General features: G+C 38.3%; 1 protein-coding gene across 2 annotated transcripts in view; it reads right to left on the bottom strand.

The window, feature by feature from the left end:
- The window catches only part of Pou6f2 (POU class 6 homeobox 2), a 470,488-nt gene that overhangs the window by 253,828 nt on the left and 194,546 nt on the right, over positions 1-22,114 (bottom strand). For both annotated transcript variants that reach the window (XM_076864071.2, XM_076864074.2), the window contains one exon: positions 2,850-2,941. In XM_076864071.2, coding sequence (XP_076720186.1) covers positions 2,850-2,941 — 92 coding nt within the window. The remainder of the gene's footprint in view (positions 1-2,849; positions 2,942-22,114) is intronic.

Raw genomic sequence — 22,114 nt, 5'->3', positions numbered from 1 at the left:
CACTCTATCCCAGAAAAAGAGATTTCTGTCAGAAGAAAAATTTGGAAATCACATTTCATTTATTCCTTTGAAATTTTTATTTAGTTTAGACTTCCTCTGAGGTGTTCAAATACCTTTAAAAGTAATACCTTACACTTGTATAATAGCCTTCCAATGAATTTTCATTTGATTCTAAACTTTCATATATTTGAAACTCTCCGATAATTTATCCTGTGTGGTTCTGGGAGGAGCTCATTGAAGTTGGTGGGATATTTCTGGTTCAAAAATAGTGATGAAATACTATTTTCAGCTATTAACAAAAATAGTGTAAAAGACTTACTTGATGCTAAAAAGTCTGTAGTGATACCATTATGCAGATGAATGACTGGAGGACATGTATACTGACATAATCCTTTTGGAAAGCAATTTGGAAATACATAGAAAGAGCTGCAAATATATTCATTCCCTTTTGACTCAGAATATACTCCTAGGATATAGCTTGAAGATAGAATTCAAAAGGAAAAAAAGATAAATGCATGGAAATATGCATTACATTTTAAAATGCATCAATGTTGGAAAATAGTGTATTACAGAATGAAACTTGATGAGACATTGCATAGTCATTAAAATGGACTATGATGATACTTCTTAAGAAAAATGGAAGATGTTTATAACAGGAGAATATACATAAAACCCATATAATTATTAATTAAGTAAATAACTATTATGAAAATGGTGAAGTCACATGTGTAGAACATCAAGATCTAAAATGGAATATAAAAATAAGAATATTTATTTTTTACATTTTTAAAATAAAATCTTTAAAAGTTCTCTTATTATTCAAACACTCTTTGCGTAATTCAAATGATATTTTAAAATACACATTTATATCCATTATTGATCCAATAACCATTGTTTGAGGTGGCAAGGCAGCTGCTGGGCACGAGGTCTGCTTAAGTGTTGGAGTGAGGCCCTCATAAGGGTGTTGTGGTGAGGATCTCTGCCCTGGCCTGGCTAAGTGACCTCAAGAATCATTTCATCTTAACATCTTTAATCTAGGACTTTATTATTCTCCTCTGGGAGCTACTGTGCGAAACCTAATCCTAAATTCAGTTTTATTCTGTAGAACCAATATAAAACTCTTATCAATGGTTTTTAAATGCAGTATGATTCTATAAAGGAAAGATGATTAAATAGAAGCATGATACAAAGCCCAATATATAATAGCCAGGCACTATTCTAATGCTTCAGTTATCTTACCAATGAGGTACAGAAAATTAGTTACTTGCCCAAAGACCCACTTGTAGTATGTGTGGGGAGGTCAAGTTCAAGTGCAGGAGGGTGGTTCCAGAGTCCATACTTTACCCCTTTCACCAATACAAAGAACAGATGTAGAAGAATGGGACTACTGCATTTGAATAATGAGGAGAGGAGTAGAAAGGCTGAGCCCACCTTTAGCCATCCCTCCTCTGTACCCTCCATGTCCCTTCAGGGACACTTTGGAGAAGCCTTTGGGCTCCAGCAGCTCAGATTTAGAACCTCTTCTCTAGACCCCATGGACCTAGTTCCCAATATATTTTCACACTTTATCAAATTCACATCAAATAGTTGTATGTCTCTTTTTAAAAAAAATACAAAATTACTTTAAAGAGCAAAATAAACAGACTTTGGGTGTAAGAATAAAATTATATGGTGACCCTCAGACTCTTGGTATGACATCACTGCCATGAAATATGTTAAATGGGAAGGTAAACAGGCAAGTCCTAAGATGACATACATAGATTTGAAGTTATTGGCCTGAAGGATTTTTAAAGTGGATTTGTGGGCTGAGAGCAGGCCATGTCCCTCCAGTTTGTCACAGTGCCACCGTTCCTCACTGTCCTGGATCTGTTGCGCTATGTACCTAATCTGGAGGTATTGTAGTGTGTTAGAACTAGTACACTTGCAAGCACATCTGTGCACACACACATGCATGATGTAACAACAACATTATACAGGGTATAACACAAAGAAAGAAGTTACTGAAATTTCCATAAAATGCTCTCTGGGCTTTGGTAACCCAATAGATATCTACCCAGACTTGCTCTGAGATGGAGGATAGGATCTGAGGCTAATAGGAGACTTGGTAGCAACTAGAACAACAAGACCAACCAAGCTTATTTCTTGGGCAAGCCCTCGATGTGCTGAAAGTGATTAATTTCCAGGAACAATATGACAGTGGAAGGAAAAGTCCCCAAAATCTCCTTCCATAAAAATAGGATGAACTCTGAAAGCTTCATACTAAACGACAGAGGTTAAAAAAAGCTCCTTCTTTTATAATTGTGTTCTACATCTCCATATAACCCACACCAGGCTGCAAAAAACAAATATTGGACTTTAAAAAATAATGAATGTATTTCTTTATTAATGCAGGAGCTATGTGTGATGTACAGTATTGTCAAACCCAATAAGCTGAACTTGCATTAAAATTGCATTAACTTTTTTTTATTAAATCACATCTTGTATTTCAAAAATGGCTATAGTAAGGTTGAAATAACTTAATTTTCTTCACACTCCAGTCATTAAAGTTTTACTTTCAAGAAAACTGCACAGTAACCAAGAGAACAGATGGAGTGGGTTTAAGAGGGGGAAAAATGTTTCCAAATGATTAAAACAAACTTTCCTTAAAGAAGAGAGAATAGTTTTGCAAATGCATATTCTTGGTGGTATTTAATAAATAATGTAGACATACAGCTTCCCATACGAAAATTTATCACCATCTTTGCTCTGTTGGAGTTAATTGGATTTAACTCATTATTATTTATTTGGTTATTTATATGGTTAAGTCATCCTAAATGCAGCCTAATGGATAGCAGTTGAAAGATACTGACCTGTGGCCCAACGGGAAATGGGGGGTGAGTCTGGCCAGTCTGGTGTTGGTCAGGAGTGCCTGGGTCTGATGGTGCCGCGTTGCCCCTGGCCCCTGAAATTCAAAAGAGACATGCTCCCTTAATATGAGATCCAGCCTGGGAACCGCACATGACCCCGTTTCCCTGTGATGTCACAGAGCATTAAGGGACAAATGATATGACAGAGTAGTTTATCAATAGTTCCAGTGCTCAAATCACTTGTCAACTGCATAAATGATGCAAAGGGACATTCAAAAAGGCCAAAGTCATAGCAAGGTAGAAACCGAGGACAGTGGAGAAAGCAATATTATCATCAGTTGCACCAAGAGGTTTGCATCAGACATCAGTGTGCGTAGTGCCTGGCAGCGTGTGGTACACATGGGGAACTGTGTCCTTTGTGCACAGGTGAGCAACAGCTTATCTAATTTTCCAAAGCCAAAATGGTTCGATCTTAGACATGACCAAGTCCATCTACATTATCCCCTAATATGACTTCCCTCTTCTTCATACCCTAATCCCTCTTTCCACACATGCTGCAGACTCTGAATCTTGTACATGCCTTTTCCTAAGAACAAAGCCTCTTTCAAAAATCACTTTTCAAAATATTCCAACAAGTACATGGATTTCCTTCAGCAAGTTTCTTGATTGCTAATTGAAAGAGGAGGAATCCCATAGTAACTCCTAGGAGCCCCCTCTATGCTAAGCACTGAACAAAACTTGTTTCCTGTGCTGAAATCCTTTCAGACTACAAAGCAGGAAACACCAAAACAGCAAATCTTTAAAGCCCTTTGAACACTAGAGTCTCTGTGTGTGCTTATGTGCTTTGTTTCAGGACAAACCGTAGTGTTAAGACAATAGTAGAACAATAAATATGTGAATACACAAACAAAACTGGCAGCCATTTTTGAAGGTTTCTAGTTGGTAGCTTTTGTTTTCTTGGAGTTTTCTAATGGGATGGTGGAAATCCAATTCCAAGCAAACCTTAACAAGATCCTCTTTCCTGATGTTTGTCCTATGAATAGCAAGTGGAAGACAATTCAAACCCTGTTTACTGGCATGCTATGGACGACCAGGAAAAAAAAGATATGATTCTGTCACACTTATAAATTTTAAAGAAGGTATTATTGGCTCATTTAAAACAAATTCTTCTATATATTCTCCAAAGGGACAGACTTATAAATAATGGAAATGTGGAAAAAATACTTCAGCACATTAAGCTACAAATAAAATTGACTGCTACATATTATTCAATTGACTTCTATCTCCACAGCGATGTGTCAATCATAACAGCATTTTATAATAGGATTAAGCAATAAACGTGCAAAGCCATTATGCAGAAATCTGAAAATCTGATTAATTTGTAATATATTTTTTTGTGCAGAAAGTCAGGAATGGACATTGCTTGGGGAATACTTACAAGCATTCTATTGAAATTTCTAAATTGATTTGGAACAAACTAATAAAAACACAGACTTGCTGACATTTTATAAAGTGAATTCTGTCAAAATATGTTTGGCATTTTAATGATCGCTGTCATTTAATAACAAGGGTAAGATGACCTATCAGAAGCTGCCAGCAATTTCCCCATAATGTGAGAAGATCTTTCTTCTAAATTTTTTATATGATTTACTTATTATGCTTGAAAAGCAGAGCATTGTAAATGAGAAAGTGCCTTATGCAATGTAATCTCATGGTGTCTGTTCTTATATACCCAATTCCTATTTTGCCTTAAAATTCTCAGCAGAACTTTATGACTGCAAATAAGTTACCTGGTCCCAAAATGATGCTTTAAGTCAAACATTCAGATTAGGTTAATCTGCAAATGGCTAAAAATTTTCACTGTTCCTAAAAATTTGTTGCTTCCTCAAATTTGTCAGGTATGGATTTTTTTTTAACAAGATTGTAAAATGCAAGTTTTATGATGCACAGGAAAAAAAATGTAAAGCCCTTTGTGTGTGTGTGTGTGTGTGTGTGTGTGTGTGTATGTATCTTAAATTTTAAGAAAATTTCTGTACTATATAAGCCCCTCTGTGTAATTTTTCTTTTAAGTGTGTCAGGCCCAGTTTGGATTCTTCCTAATGCATGCCATTACAATGTTTAGGATGGTCCTATACAGGCAATGTGTGTACAAAAAGTGTATTTTTCCCTGCAACTTTACACAGATTGCATTTGCTTACATTTATTCTTTGTTGCTTTGAGGCTCTCTCTGGTGCTCAGCAGCTTGTTCCAGGGCTGGCTATTCTTAAAAACCATGTTCAATGCAGTCTGGGGGCAATTCCACACAATTTCATGTGTAAAATGAAGTCTTTCACAGGCTCTAGAGGAGATTATGTATGCTCTCTTGCCTGGATCAAAAAGTAATGTTTCTTCTTAATGCACATCTCCATTTTCCCCAAACATGTGTATCATGCTTAATCTTGTAGGACCATAAACTAATCTGTCTAGTTGGAAGGCACTCCTGAATAGGGACCTTCTCAGAGCTGCAGGGGAATCCAGCAGTCAGAATGAATAAATGACATTGGTTAAAGGTTTCAGAGATTTGAAGCCACCCTTAGCTGTGCATTAGCAGAGAATTTGAGGTTAGATATTTCCAGGAGCATGGATATAAAAATACAAACTTGAATGGGTTGGGTAAGTTCCTTCTGACCTAGACTCTGAAAAATATTTTACATCTCTGGGGACCAAGGAATTCCAAGAAAGTTCCTTGAGGCCAGTTCTGAAGGGAATTCCTGTGCTTTTTACACAGCAACTCCAAGCTCAGTGGGTCATGGAACTAGGCTGCAGGTTCCCTACTTCTTGTAGGGATATCATTCATATGTGATGAGTATTCACTCAATAACAATAGAGGTTGGCAGAGGTATAATTCCTTTAAGATCGATGTTGGCATCAATGAGACTACTTGCAATTGTTTAACATTAAGCCTTGGAAGTATCTTCAAATTACTAGCTTATTGGCAAATCGTACCTCAATTAATTGGCATATTGCTATAGCCCATGTGCTAATGACTTGGTCTCAGCCTGGGGCACTACTGGGAGGTGGTGAAACCTTTGAGAGATGGGGCCTTATGGAAGGAAGTTGAGTCATTAGAACTGTGCCCTTGAAGGGAACATCAGGGCCCTGGCCCTTCTTCTCATTCTCTTTGCTTTCCATCCACTGTGAGGTCAGCAGCTTTCCTCTACCAAGTGCTTCCCCACCATGATGTGCTGCCTCCCCACAGGCTCAAAGATATGGAACCAATTGATCATGGACTAGAACCTCTGAAATGGTGAACCAAAATGAAATGATGAAACTTTCCTCATGACACAAAGCCAATGAACACAGACAGAAAGGAAAAGCAGTTTGGTGGAAGGGTTATAGGCAGGGATGTTTTTAAATGTTTTTAAATATAAACTCTGCTAGGTTTATATTTAGCTCTGCCACTTAACTAAGAGCACCAACTTGGGCTTGTATCCTAATTTCTTTATACATCAGCTTCCTCTTGTAGAAGTCAGGGATAATGATGGCACCTCCATCATAGGATGGCTGTTGTGAGGCTTAAATAAGCTAATATATAAATGTAAATAAGTACGTTTCTTGAAATGGTGCGTGCTTGTTATACAAATGCAATTTTGGTTGGGTCCTATACTCTAATAAAATTTGCATTTAAACTAATAATATTTAATACTATTTAATCTGTCCATTATATTCACCTCTTCTGAGGCAACTCAGTACATATTCCCATTCCTATGTGCACAGCCCACTCCTTCCTACACATCCGCAAAGGTTTGCATTACCTCTAACTATTACTGTGCACTATTAAATGAATGTTTGGAATAGAAATAAATAGTTGAGTCTTTAAGAGGCTGTGAAATGAGATGTTTATAACAGTCATCCCTCAGTATCCAAAAGATGGTTTCCAGGACTCCGCATAGATACCATAGCTCAGGGATGCCCAAGTCCCTTACATAAAATAGTGTAGCATTTGCATAAAATGTACCCATATCTTCTCAAATATTTTAAATCATCTCTGAATTACTCATAATACCTAATACAATGTAAAAGCTATTTAAGTAGTCATTATATTATATTGTGTAGGCAGAAATCGCAAGAAAAGAAGATATATATATATATATATATATATATATATATATATATATATATATATATTTGAATTTGTACTGAATATATACATATATATATTCAGTACAAATGCAATTTTTCCCTGATTATTTTCAATCCATGGTTGGTTGAATCTGAGATTATAGATCCTAGAAATACAGAGAGCCAACTGTATAATATTCCCTTTAGTTTATGGTTGCATAATCAGGAACTATGGCACCAAGATACCAGCAAAGAGCTTCCAAATTCTCACACAGACCATGGCTAGGACTAGAGGCCCACACTTGAGACTGTGAATCATTTGTGGAGCTTCTCAAACACCCAGAGGGTCACATTCCACAGGAGGCTATTGACAGAGATTCTAAGAGGTGGTTTCTGTGGACATTTCGACTTAGCTGCCCACAAGGGAGTCTGAATCTCCTCAGCACTGAGGATACCATGTGCAATTAGTTTTATGAATAGTGGATGCATCTTCATCTGGCAGTCCCCATGGCTTTCCAAGTTTTTTTCTCTTGGAACTTTGTCTCATAGCAATTCTGATTGACTTCTAGCTCAGAAAGGGGGAGAACCTTCTCAGATACCTCTCTTTTGTTATATTAATTATAATTAATTTTTGTAATATATTAATTATAATTAATTCACAGGTAACTCAAGGAGTGTAAAAACTGATTTTAAAGAACCATACTCCAAAATTTTAAATAGCTATGTAATATGTGTTAATTCTTTGAAAATACAGAGAAACCAGATTTAAATCTGTTACAGAAAGGACAGTGAAGACATTGAAAGACTGACTAGGAGTTTGGGGAGTGTACTTGGCAAAGACTGGTTTTTAATTATTAAAATGCCTGCTGTCAGAGACCATTCATTCCTACAACACCATCTTTCCAGGTGTGATCTCACATCTGAAACTTGCAGTTTCCTATAGATTCCTCTGCCCTGGAGGAACATGGTGACTCACAGAGTTGAGAGGGATGACAGCCCAACACTCCTCCCTTTAGTGCCTCCCTGAGGATGGAGACTCCCAAGCTCCCTCTCCCCACCCTGCTCAAGTTCAGAGTTCCTGAGTGGCTGTCACTGATGAGTGCTACCATGTTCCTCATAGCAAGTTCATATTTGTTTTGCAAATTGTTTTTTTTTTTTAATTTTGTTGTAACAAGTTTTTCATTAACGGAGGCAAATAAGGCTCAGCACCTCTCAGCTACTCCAAAAGCAAACAGATGTATAATCCAGAGTAGATTTTTGAATTTACTTCTTTCAAAAAAGTCATTTGAAGGAACACATATAATATTTTTCACCCTAAGTGGGTATATACCTTCTGAAGCCTTATCCCGCTATCTTTGTGAAGAGGACATGGTGGCTGCAGTAGATTGAAAAGGAAACAAACTGCAAATAGGACTTGCTCATCCCTGATGTCCCCACCATGTGTTGACCATCCCTTTAGCATCCAGCACGTAAGATTCCCTTGTTAACAACCAATGCATTTTTAATGAATCAGGTTCTTCAGACATCTGAGTGTGGGCTTCTGTCCTCTATGCATTAGCACAAACATAATCACATGAAGGTCACAGGGATCTCTCAGCTCTTTCTGTTATTTCGTACCTTCCTGCCCACTATTTGCAGTTTTAACCAGTGACTGAGGTGATGCAAAGGTCACTTATTATAAGATGGACAGTTGAATGCATTATTATTTCATGTTGGACAGGTGACCCCCAACTAAGCAGGGCAGAAGGCCTCTCTAAATTAAACTTCCTTTTCTTTCAATTTCTTCAAGATTACTAAATGCCAAGGAGGGAGTGGAGGTCTCTATAAACATTTTTTCAGAGCCATTGTTTGCCATTTTTTATTGCTAGTCAGGATTTCTTTATGATATGGACACACATGTATTTATGTACAGAAAAACACTATACTGACTCTTGGCGGAATTTGAGACTCTAAAGTAATAAAGGTGATTCTATAAACCAAACTTGAAAATCAAACATTCATTAATTCACATAAGGATTTGTGTGTTTTTGCAAATTGTGTTGTCAGGTACTTATAACTTTGCTCATTGAGTCCTGGAGAACAGAGAATGTCTGATGATATTGATGAAAAAACCAGATTGCTTTATTCTAGCTAATGACTTAACTGGCCTCTGGTGGAGAGAGGCCACACCTTGCTCTTTGGGCAAGGGGTCTAGAACCTGTGGTTCTAAATGCTGATTTTTATTTTAATGCTGCAAAGAACCACGAAAAATCAAAGGGACACTTGGGACCTTTAGATAAAACACACACAAACAAAACTCCTTATGAATTGTTCATTTGTATTTGATTATCCAAAGATATTTTTGTAATATTACCAAAATTACTCAATAATCAGTTCTACATGTGGATTTAGTATCTGTGTACTACAGAGAGTTTAGAGATATTTTTTCTTTTCTCAAAATTTACCAAATCTCCCTCCAGTCTTCCCCCAACAACTTTTTATCATTTGTTTTCACATCCATCTAATAAAAGCAGCATTGAACTCCTGTGGTATCCAGGCCAATAAAGGTTTCAATTTCTGTAAATACTTCTTCTCGGAGAGAGATGAAAAAGAAGAGAGTCATCAAACATACTTTAGCAAAATTCCATGACATACTGTTGGCAGATAGAAAGCTCTGGGGTAGGGATTATCCCTTAAGTACTGCTATCTCCAAGAGTGTAAGTTCTTTTTGGATAAAGACTCCTTCTAACCCATCTTTGTATCTCCTGCAGGCCAGCTCTGGTCCTTGGCATGTAGGCACATATGTGCATATGTATGTGTGTGTTTGTTGGTGTTTATGTACATTGTAGTGAGTTAGAATTTTTTTCTTTGTTAAATTTTTTTTTAAATTCTAATTTGTTATATGTGACAGCAGAGTGCATTACAATTCATATTACATATGTAGAACACAGTTTTTCATCTCTCCACTTGTATACAAAGTATATTTACATCATTTGTGTCTTTTTCATACCTGTACTTAGGATACCTCCTTAACAAGACTCCTATTGTGCAAGAATTAAAATCAAGAATTAATAAATGGGATGGCTTCAAACTAAAAAGTTACTCATCAAAAGAAACAATCAGTGAGGTGAATAGAGAGCCTACAGCTTAGGACCAAATTTTTACCACTTGTACATTAGAGCACTAATCTCTAGGGTATATAAAGAACTCAAAAAGCTAAACTCCAAACCAACCAACCAACAAACAAAAAACCCAAATAACCCAATTAATAAGTGGGTCAAGAAACTGAACAGACACTTCTCAGAAGGTGATATATAATCAGTCAACAAATATATAAAAAAAAGTATTCAACATCTTTAGCAATTAGAGTTAGGATTCTTTACTCAGATTTTAAACCAATTGAAATGGTTTGTCTAATTTTTTAAATTTTTTTTTTTTAAAATTTAAGTCTTACTCATGTCAACATACTTCTCCCAGGAAACTAGCACATCTTCTGACAAGGTCATTGCTTGGGGCCACCTTCAACACTACATTCAAAGTGAAGTTTTCCCTTCCAAATGATTGACAGGTGCTCTGTTTACGATGCAAGTCATATATAGCCTGTATTTTATGCCCATCTATGGAGTCTCCTTTTCATATTTCATGCTGTTCATCCTATGCCAGTGCCAGCTATGAAATCTATGGGGCTAAGTGCAAAATAAAAATGCAAGTCCCTGACCTGGAGCTAGAAAGTCAATCTCTCCTTCTTCAGGGCTTCACCCCAACATTGATCATTACAGAAGGCCAAGCTCCCCACTGGGATGTGCTAAACACTTGGATCAGTGTTGATTGGGAAGACCCTGCTGGGAAGTGTCTGACCTTCTCATCACTTGAACCCTGGTTCTTGGAGAAAGGCAGAAGGGAGAGTATGACAGCCACATTCAGGCTTCCAGGGACACCAGAGGCAGGGAGTGGGCAACCCACACCATCCTGCCCTGGGGAGAATAGGTAGCCCCTTCCTATCTCTTCTCACATGCTCTGTCATCTCATTAGGGTTATTTACAAAACATAAGTGCAAAAGCAAATTATTAAGAACTTCAAGGTATAATCTCAGATCATTAGACACCAACTGTGAGACTGTAGGAGTCACCTAACCATGAAGGGGGCTCTGCTTACAGCCCACTCTTAGTTTCCATTGAGTCAGTGCCTATACAATCCGGGTTACTAGTTTTTCATCAAGACACTGCATCTCATAGAGGGTCTTCACATTTTGAAAATTGCACCTAAGTTTACAACTCCTTCAAGAAGGCTACCTTTGTATCTCCATACAAATTCTGAAGTGTATCTTTACAGGTATTTAGATACTTTTCTTTCTTTTCCTTTTTTTTTTTTTTTTTAAGATAGGGCATTGCTAAGTTTCCCAGGTTGGCTTTGAATTTACAACCCCCTCCTGCCTTAGCCTCCAGAGTCACTGGGATTACAGGCATGAACCACCACACCCAGTTCTACAGAAAAGTTAAATATGACTTTTTTCCTCCAATTGGAAAACAAACCTACACTCATCAACACATCTATTATGTTCCATTATCAATGACCCCATAAATATGACATTTGGTAGAAAATTAAGATAAAATTATTTTGTTTTTTTATCACCTGCTATTATCTATCTGATGATAATGGAGACAGAGCAGAAATTCATTTAAGGGAAAAAGCATATGAAAGAGGTCACATGGCTTTTTCAGTTGTAGATCTACCTTTATAATAGTGCTATGCCTTTACTAATACCAGTTTTCTCTCCTTACTGGCTGCAAAATCAAATTGTCCCCAAACTTTACAACATAGATACTTTAAGGCAGTCTGACTAGCTTAATTTAAAAAGTCACCCAGTTTACCTACCCACAGTAAAACAGGCAAGAATTACTTAGAGCTGACTTTAAATGTGATTAGAAAATGGTCAGAACTGTAAATAATGATTTTTGAAATTTCGACACTAGCTTGGGATGCAAGGGAGAGAGAAAGTGTGTGTGTGTGTGTGTGTGTGTGTGTGTGTGTGTGTGTGTGTGTGTGTTTGGGGGTGTAGAGATGAGGCTGAAGGGAAGGAAGCAGTTTTTTTTTTTTCCTCACCTAACACCTGAATTATAGTACTGCAGTGTACAAGTGGGAGTTTCTGAGAACCTTGCAGTTCTTTTTGCAATATCCTACCCCCTTCCCTCTTCTAGCAACATTCTGGTGTGTCTTCTAAGATCTGCAAGGCACCCTTTTCAGTCCTATGGACCTATAAGACCACCCCCATCAAAGATCTCATTATGAGATTTCAAACTGTTTTTAACTCACTGAGATTATCAACTGAGAAGCCTCACCTGGATACTAGAAAACCCAAGGCTGAAAATGACACAGAGTTTGGATGGAGCTAGGTACATCATAGTGACATGAGCCCAAACTCTGGGCTCAGCTGAAGTTAATGTGGAAACTACAGTGATACATCATTCCCCTCTCTTCTTCCAAGACTCTAGATGCCTGCCAGAGGTCTGAACTCTGCACAACCCTTCAGCAGCAAGTAGGCTACTAATCTGACGTGCAGAATATGATTTAACCATGAGCTACAACAGAATAAATCATTATTTCAATTGAAAATGATGGCCTCTGGGTGCAGTCACTTCTGATAATAGGCATGGTACAAGATCTCAGAGACCTCCGACACAGTAAGAGTGTGGTTCTCCATCCACAGTGGCCGAATTTGTGACTGCCAAGGGCAGGTGATCTGATTATTACAGACCAATAACTTCCCCAGACCTTGCGATTTCACAGGGCAGTCAAATTAAAGGAGAACTTTAATAGCTTTGTAGACAGAAGGATTTTAACATTTAATTGTGCCAAATAAAATGATTGTTAAAAACTGCAATGCTTTAACATAATAATTCTACAAAGATATTTAATGTTCTTTCCCTACCCCAGAGAATGTGTTTTCCATCTAAAGGAAAATCTTTTATTAAGTGGAAGAAGTTTAACCTAATGAAAACTCCTAGAAATATATATATTTTTTTCTGCTTTACCTTCAACCAATGACTTCTCTTGTAGATGGGTTGGGCTGTCACAGCATTTGGGAATTTGTCATCATGGTAGGATTGGAGGAAGCACCACATGTTCAATCTTTTATTCTTCTAGGCACAGGGAATATGTGACCAAACACTCCTAAAAAATGGTTCTTCTTTTGAATAAATAATTCATCTCTTCTCTCAATCCGTTTTTTAATTTTTAGAGACAAAAATATAATTTTCTTTATATACATAAATTTCTATGTACCAGGTCATACACTAGTACTTTGCATATGGTATTCTATCAACCCTTACAACAATCCTACTAGGGGTTTATAATCATTATGTCTATTTATACAAGAAAGTATCCTATAGGCTGATTCATTGTCTGTTATGCACACTAAGAAAACGCCAGAGACGCAATGGTATCCTGAGCTTTCTAATTGATGAAAGCCCACATCTTCATCCATTTGGCTGCACTGCTGCTCAAATATTTTATTTACTACGTATTTTACTATGTGCCAGACACTAGGCTCAGTTTTTCAGCACATGCTCCTCAATGGGGTTACGTCCAGATAAATTCATTGTAAGTTGAAAGTATCACAAGTCTAAAATGCATTTACTGTACCTAACCTACTGAATATCACAGCTTAGCAACACAGTGTACTATTGTGTAAGGTTTTTCTCTCCTGATCACATGGCTAACTGGGAGCTTGCAGTCTCTGTCCAGCATTGCAAGAGAATATCAGATTGCCTATTGCTAGTCCAAGAAATGATCACAGTTCAAAAAAATCATGGTTTCTACTGAAGGCGTACAGCTTTCGCTTCATTGTGGAGTTGAAAAATTGTAAGTCAAACCATTCTAAATTAGGAACCACCTGTACAGATTGTCTCATACTTATCACAGAAGTTAGCCCCATGTTAACCAGGTGATCATTCCCATTTTATACATTTAGACACACTCACTTATGGTCACACAGTTAGCTAGGAACTGAACCCAGTTCCATTTGACTCCAAGAACACACCACACCATACATCCAATGCAAAAATTTCAGGGAGGCAGATCACAATAAATTACCAACATCATGATAGAAATGTGTTTCTCAGATTTTTTTTTCTTGTGTACCTAAGGGAATCTGGCTCTAGAGAATTCTAGGTTCCCAGTCTGGGAAAGTAGGTGATGGAGAAGAGAAAGTGGCAGAGAAGCAGAGGAAGGTGAAGAATGGGCTCTACCACAGACATGTTTTTCCTGAGCTCCATTTTGTTTCTTGGACAGACTTGGCCAAACTTCTAAGAAATAAGCACTCGCAAACATTTAAAAAATAAATTTAATTTCAAGCTAAATGACAGCTACTTTCTTAGTTTAGAGGTCTCCACAGTTGAGGGCGTGAACCCTTGACAAGCAGCATTGGCACTATTAAGAAAGGCAGACTCCTGGGTCTCAGTCATCCTGGTCTCAGACCCCTGATTCAGAATCCACATTGCAACAAAATACCTGGGTGATTCACACCACATTAAAGTGTGAGAAGCACTAGGTTGGAGTTCACAGCTTTTCCTCTTCCTTCCTTCCTTCTATCTTCCATCTCTTTCCCCTCCCCTCAGCTCTTCCTTCTTTCCTCTCTCCCTTTCTTCCTCCTTCCTTTCAGTTTTTACTTGGGCAGTATTTAAAACATAAATGCATCTGTGACTCCAAACTTTTTTCAGACATTTGCACTAGTATCTTAAGTCCCTCCTCACAAGAATCAGGGTTGGGGGGAGAAGTGTGGGGATATAGAGAGGAAAATCTTCAACAGGAATACTCTCAATCACAGTAATAAGCCTGGGCCACTTCTCACCCCATGCAACCTGGTGGGAGGACGTCCAAGGAAGAGGTTCACAGCAGGAAGAATTGGCCCCACATTCTTAAAGGAAAGCATATTTATCCTTTTTAAAACACAACAAAACGGATGCCAAATCTAGCTCAATATCATTGCTCTGTGATTTATGGCAATTTTCCTGACCACTTTCTCCTTCCATATCCATATCTTTACTTTTCCATTTTGTGAGGATCCATGAAGATAAGAGTCTGGCCTATCCATTTCAGTTATTTGCTCTCAGAACATCACATTCTTTGCAAAAGTAGCCAGAGCGCCACTTTAAAAAAAGGAGAATAAAAATTTTAAATCCCTTAAAGTGGAAATAAAACTGCATTTCTGCACAGATACTCCAAAAGGGTAGCATTTGCAATCACTCTTGCGTGCGACTCAAGATTGGTGAAAGTAGGGTCATTTAGAACTCAGCAAAGGACAGGAAGGAAATACCCCCAGAGGAATTACATTGCATGAAATTGTAGCATCACACCTAGTTAGCAACCCCTTACAGTAATGGAGCCTGTATAACAGCATGACAACTCAAAATTGTTCAGGATGGGAAGGATGTTGCACAACACAAGAGGAACAAATAATCAAGAGCCACAAACCCTTCTTTGGAGATGGGGTAGCAAAACATTGCATCCCTAATAAGATGAAATAGGTCTCAAGTAGGAAAACTCAAATTAATGTCCCATCAATAAACTGTGGGTTAGATAATATTTTTCTCCCTGAAAGTTTTTCATAAAAATCCAAACAGCCAAGTAAGTCATCCAATTCATGTGTCTCTGACCATTTTTCTCTCACTCAGTCTATTTATTTCTTAGCATTACTGTAATTGAAAAAGCACCTATTGCTAAATGATGCTATTAACTTAAGTGCATTCATAGAGTGTTATATCACTAATAGACTTGGGTCATATTCTTTTATTCTTTTAGCAAAGCATTATTTTGTTGTCTTCTTGTTCTAAAGATTTGGTTCCACTTAAAATCATATAGAACAAAAGCTTCAAGGGCTTGTTCAGATTATCTTTAATCATGTTTTAACTCCATTACATGATAGTATCAAGTGGGTAGTGATTTTCAATAATTATATTAGCATAATTTGGAGCCTATGTCAGAGCATCTATATAAATATGCCTATGGAAACATGACTTGGACTCTGATTATAACCTACATGTTCTAAATCTTTAAAAAAAATACTACTTATCAAATTTACATTTGTCTTTAGAACTTTAGTATTGCAATTAAGATAAGAAATACAGCAAATCCATGAATATAGTGGTCAAAAGGTAAGAGAGTAGAATTGCCCAATAATTTAAAAATAATTCCATATGACATCAAATCTAAAATGCTACTGATATAAAACTCATGAATATTTTATGTTCCACTGAGGAAGAAGAAAAATTGCCAATGAAACCAGGACATTCCACTGCTTATAAGACACATACCAATTCTTCCTGGCTCAATCTTCCTTTTAAGATGTCACAATGCCTATAATGTCAGCAGCGCGGGAGGCTGAAGCAGGAGGACCACAAGTTCAAGGTCAGCCTCAGCAACTTCTAGAGGCCCTAAGCAACTTAGCAAGACCCTGTCTCAAAATAAAATATAAAAAGGGATAGGGATGTATCTGAGTGATTTAGCACCCCTGGATTCAATCCCTGGTGCCAAAATAAATAAATAAATCACGTGGGTATGTGAGAAATCTGCATATCCTAGAATGAATGGAATACTTTAGCTCTCATTACTCAATGGCTTTCAATTTATCATGGCACGGAGAACAGGCAATAGAATAAAATGGAAATTTACATACAATCTCAAAATATCCTCAGGATTTGATAGGTTAGAATTTATAACTAGAATAGTTGGATAAGGTACCTTATTTAGCAGAAATAAGTTGAATTTAGAAGGGATAAGGGAATGAAAAAAACAGTTGTAGGGTATCAGCTAAAAGTCTGACAACATGATTAAAGATTCTACACCTGTGGTCTCCTTTAATCTTCATACTAACCCCATGATACTAGAATTAAAGTAGAAATCCTCTGGTTTGTTTGTTTGTTTGTTTTGTTTTTAGAAAAGGTGGGTGGAAGAGGAGATGCTGGGAATCAAACCCGAGTCTGGTTTTTGTCACCTCAACCCCAAATGCACTCTAGGCAAACCAAGGGATCATGTGCAACCTGTGAGTTTGTGCAAGGAGGAACATCTATGGGTGTCAATGTTCTTCAGGCACAGTCCCATCAGGTAGTTAAAGCAAATCTCAGGATGGGATCATTGAAAAGAGGAATGTGCACTCTGGGGAACCAGGAATGGTCTCAGCAGTATTAGATGTAAAGGACGGAGGTCCTTGTTAGGTGACTTTAGGGAGGGTTCCAGAAAATGGACCTTTCCTCTGAACTGGATGCTGTCTGAAATTGGAGGAAACCTAATAATCAATTCCTTTAAAAATTCTTGTGTAGAAGGTAGGGAAAATGAAACCAGGCCAACCCATCACTGGGGAAGAACCTACATCTACTCCTCGCCAGGATGGGTGACCACCGAGTCACTGGTGGTTTGGACAATGCTCTTGACTTGGTGATTATGGAGTGCCCTGGTTTTGTCCCTATCCACGGTGAGTGTGGCCTTGACCAAGGCAGGTGTTCTATGAAATCGGTGGTATTTGGCAGGACAGCATCAAGGCCCTGCTGTGAGCATCAGCCCAGCACCAGGCACCAAGGGACATTTTCTTTTTCTGAGTTAAAGAGGAAAAGTTCCATTTTGAATGCCCCACGTCAGAAGGGAGATGTGGATATGCTGTCTGAGGCTAATTACAAAATCTGTGTACAGGCAGAAATGCTTAGTAGCAAAGCTTCTCCCGGACAGGTCAGCTATCAGCAGAGGAGCTTATGCATTTTTGGTTGACCTGTATGACAGTTTCTCATCTCTTAGGTTTAGGAAACAGAGTGGCACTTTGAGTCTAGATTTAATTCTGATCAACAGAGCCATGTTTTTGTAACAGAATCCTTGGATAATATGACCAGATATTTCTAGATGGTTTAGATATCAAGAAAGAGAAGGTGGAACAGAATCAAATGTGTCTAGACTTAGGAAAACCAGATTCTGAAAGATTCAGGAAAATCATCTCCATTATCTCATATCCGGAACTCACTAAGAGAGACACACGTACAGAAAGACACAACAGGTGTCTTTATAAATCACATTCTGAAAAGACAGTATAAAGTTGGACTGCTTATGTTTTCATCTTTGCTTCACATGGGCTACCTGTGTGACTTTGGATAGATTACTTAGCAACTCTGATTTTAAGTTTTCTCAACTATAAAATGGAGGTGATAATAGCACCTGAACTAAGATTTTGAGATTTAAATAGATTACTGAATATAAAGATCCCAACATTGTGCCTAACATGTGGTAAAAGCTCAACAAATGTTGGCTGGTGTTAACATGTATTATTAGTGTCATTGCAAATGATATGACATACAATTGTCTGATCACAAATGATTTTGGTAAAGAAGGAAAAAGGAGGGCATTGAAATCACTGTGGCCACAGAGAATGCCTCCTCTAACCCAGGGCCACTGTAGAGGAAACTGTAAAATCATGTGGTCAATATCTAAGAATGAAATCACACATATTGGGAAAAATTCAGGAAGACCAGAGAATGAGGATGATTTCCAGTTCTAAGTTGCTACATCTAAAAATTCTGAGCCCCATCCAATGTACCTAAACATGTGCATCTCCCTCAGTTAAAAATAAACAAGCCAACAAAGGAACAAACAAACAAATGGTAATTTCCTTCTTGAAAACTCCAGTTTCCCAGCTTGACTATATCCATTCACATTATCTTCTAATCACACATGTTCAAAAAACAAACCTTTATATTACTTTTGCCTGGTTCCTCTGCCTCACTCTCCAAAGGCAGCCAGCTGACCAGATCCCACATGTCCCTTTCCAGTATGGCTGGCAACTGTCTCCCTGGGCTTCCATGGCCCTCACTGGCATTCATTCAGACCACAGGGATGACTCTGACTGGTGCCGTCTCTGGTCCACCCCACACCCAGATGACAGTGAAGACCTGTCCATAAGGTCACAGAGCAAGATGCAGCAGATGCCTCCCCCACCATCCATACTCCCTAGAAGCAGGGCTGAGACAGGAGGGGGGAATGGGAAGTCAGGGAGGCATTCCCCATTAGGATACCTGCCACTGATAGATGCCAGCCCTGGGGAAGGATCTAGAAAGAGCTCTGGAAACACAGTGCCTGTCTACACAACAGATGTGTTGCCTCCAGCAAGTCGCTTGATCTTTCTCAGCTCAATTTTGTCATCTGTAAAATTGAAATGAAAAGATCTCTTTCTCATAGGGTGAGGATTAAGTCCACTGATCCACATAAATAAATTGCACGTTTGCAGTTTCTGGTACATAGTAAACATGCAACAAATGCAAGCTTTCTTAAAATTTGTCTTTGGAGAGAGTTAGAGACCATCTTGGTGATCACATTAGAGTCCATCAGGGCTCCAGAACACAGTACAGGCAGCAGGCCTGGGAAACCTGATTGCAGCTACTTGATCTGACACGAGGCTGAGATTCTGAGCATTAGCCTCAAGCATTGTCAGTGCCTCAGGGTCAGGGCAGAGCTCACAGGTGTGTCAGGTGAGGAGCACAGAGCCAGGGATAGAACAGAACCTGACAGCACCTTCCCCAGTGGTTTGCAAAGGCTCTGTGCAGGGGGTGGTGATGCGACTGCTCAGAGCTCAAAGCCCAGGACTGAAATGCATGCAGTCATGTGTGACGGTGGTAGAAAAAGAATGAAAGAAACTGTATTCCAGCATGGAAGGTAGAATTTTCAGGGCAATGTCTGACAACATTGGCTTTGACCAAATAGAGTTTGGTTGGTGTTTGGCAGGGTCCTAAGTGGAGCAGAACTTGGGTCCTAAGTGGAGCAGAAACACAGATGTATACATAGGTGGATTTTAAAAGTAAAAACCAAATTAATAAATAAGGACCATCTTCTTATATGTAATTTTGTATAACAATGAGGGTCTCCTTCCATCTTCCATGCAATTCCCCTTCTCTCTCCCATTCCCTCCCACCTCTTGTCCCTGCTTAATGGTAATCTTCTTCTCATGCTCTCCCTCCGGAATTACAGTAGATGGGGTAGAGAGAGATGATGGGAGGGGACGGGGGAAGGGGGATAGGAAGGGGATAGGAAAAGCACCAGAATACAACAGACACTAGTATGGCAGTTTGTATAAACATTGATGTATAACCAATGTGATCCTGTAAGCTGTACACCTGGTAAAAATAAGAATTCATACCCCACTTGAATCAAATGTATGAAATATGATATGTCCAGATCATTGTAATGTTTTGAGCAACGAATAAAATAAATAAATAAATAAATAAATAAATAAGGACCAGATAGCCAACAGCCATGAGGAGGTGGTGATAGCCCTCAGGGGACATAAGTAGGAAATGAGTGCTCAGAGCCCTGGGTTCTGTTGGTTTTCTTGCAGCCTCCAATTATCTGCACTTGCTTCCCAGTAGCTCACTGGTCCTTGACCTGTAGGGAAGCTATACTTGGGGATTCTGAGTCCAAGATCCAGGCCTGAATTCCAGGTCTACCACTGACTATAAGCTCTAGAGACCTTGTCTAAAAATTGTGCACTCATGCAACATATATATTAAGTCCCTGGTAGGTGCAGGGTATTTTGAAAGATGCTAGGGATACATTAAAATAATACTATATGGTCAAACTTCTTATTACTCAAGGAATTCACTCACTTCCAACCAATATTTAGTGCATGAAGACCAGATGTGGTTGTGGAGCCTCTAGGGCTTACAGCATAGCAAGGAAGCTACACATTAAACCAATGATTAAAAGAATTATTTCAATCATGCTAAGTGAAATAAGCCTATCTCAAAAAAAAAAAAAAAAAAAAAAAAGACAAAGGCCGAATGTTCTTTCTCTTTGATAGGTGGATGCCAATACACAATAAGGTGGGTAGGGAGGGAAGAACAGAAATTTTGGATTAGACAAAGGGGACCAAAGGGAAGGAATGGGGGATGGAAATAGGAAAGATAGTAGAATGGATGGGACATAAGTTTCCTATGCTCATATATGAATATACCACCAATGAAACTCCACATCATGTACAACTACAAGAATGGGATATATAATATGTCAAAATAGACTCTACTGTCATGTATATCTAAAAAGAACATTTTTTAAAAAAGACCAAAAGAAAGAATTATTTCATATCACCTGGACAAGGCTATAAAATATGAAAGAACTGGGGGCAACACTAGTATGTCCCTCTCCATTTCCACTAGTAGCTCATCAAAATAAAACACTTGAGAATATTTGATCTTACTCTTAGAAAAGTTCTTTTGAGGCATATCCTTTATATGTAAAAACAAAAACAAAAACAAAAACAAAAACAAACTTTGAAATATTATCCTAATGGCCTAATGGACTGGTCAACAAAAGTGGTTGTGTAAAGATGTCCTCTAACCCAATTGTATCCATTGACAGGTTTCCTGGTGTCACCCTATAGTAGGAGGGAGAATCATTAAGCCCCTCTGCCACTGGACACCACAGGACTATTTACTGTACGTCTCAGCTGGGCCCAGCACTCCCTCCTTTACTGCCTTTCTCCCCCTCCTACTATAATGCCATCCTAATGACCATACCGAGGTACCCCAGCAGCTATCACAACTTCCTTAGGTAACAATGGATAAACATCAGCTTGAGAAATTCCAGGTCTATATTATTTATGAAGCAGCAATTCTCCTGTAAATAACCCAGTTGTTAAAATGATATGTATCTATGTAATTGAGTCTTCTGTATACAAATAAATAAGACTTTATTGCAATGTCAGAAGTTAACAGACCAGTCAATAAAATCAATAACTCACTTTTTCTTGCTTATATATCTAACTTTTCTCCACCTTTCCTGTGTCCTCTGTTTGTTCTGGTTACATATTACCACTCAAAAGAAAATACAGCTCTTGGACTACTGTTTATTAAGTGCTTGGCGAGGGAGGAGGTGGTAAACAAAGGGGAAAGAGAAAAACACCACTACACCTTCCACCTTCGTGGTGTTTCAGATTTCACACATACTTATTAAGGAAACTAAAGAGCAGAGAGAAATGCCTTGTTTTATAAGTCAGAGTGCAGATATTTTTCAAAGGAGTGCCCCACTGAAGGCATGAAAATCAGATGACAGCTATCCGCTCGGTGAGCCTCTCCAGGTCGATACTGCATTGTCCCCTATTTGCTGTCAAAACAGCCCTGCTGGATTAGAGCTGCACCATTTTGCTACCACCGCAGAGATTG

This window comes from Callospermophilus lateralis, chromosome 1 (genome assembly GCF_048772815.1).
Source record: "Callospermophilus lateralis isolate mCalLat2 chromosome 1, mCalLat2.hap1, whole genome shotgun sequence".
Lineage (NCBI taxonomy): Eukaryota > Metazoa > Chordata > Mammalia > Rodentia > Sciuridae > Callospermophilus > Callospermophilus lateralis.
This window is presented reverse-complemented; position numbering and strand designations above follow the sequence as displayed.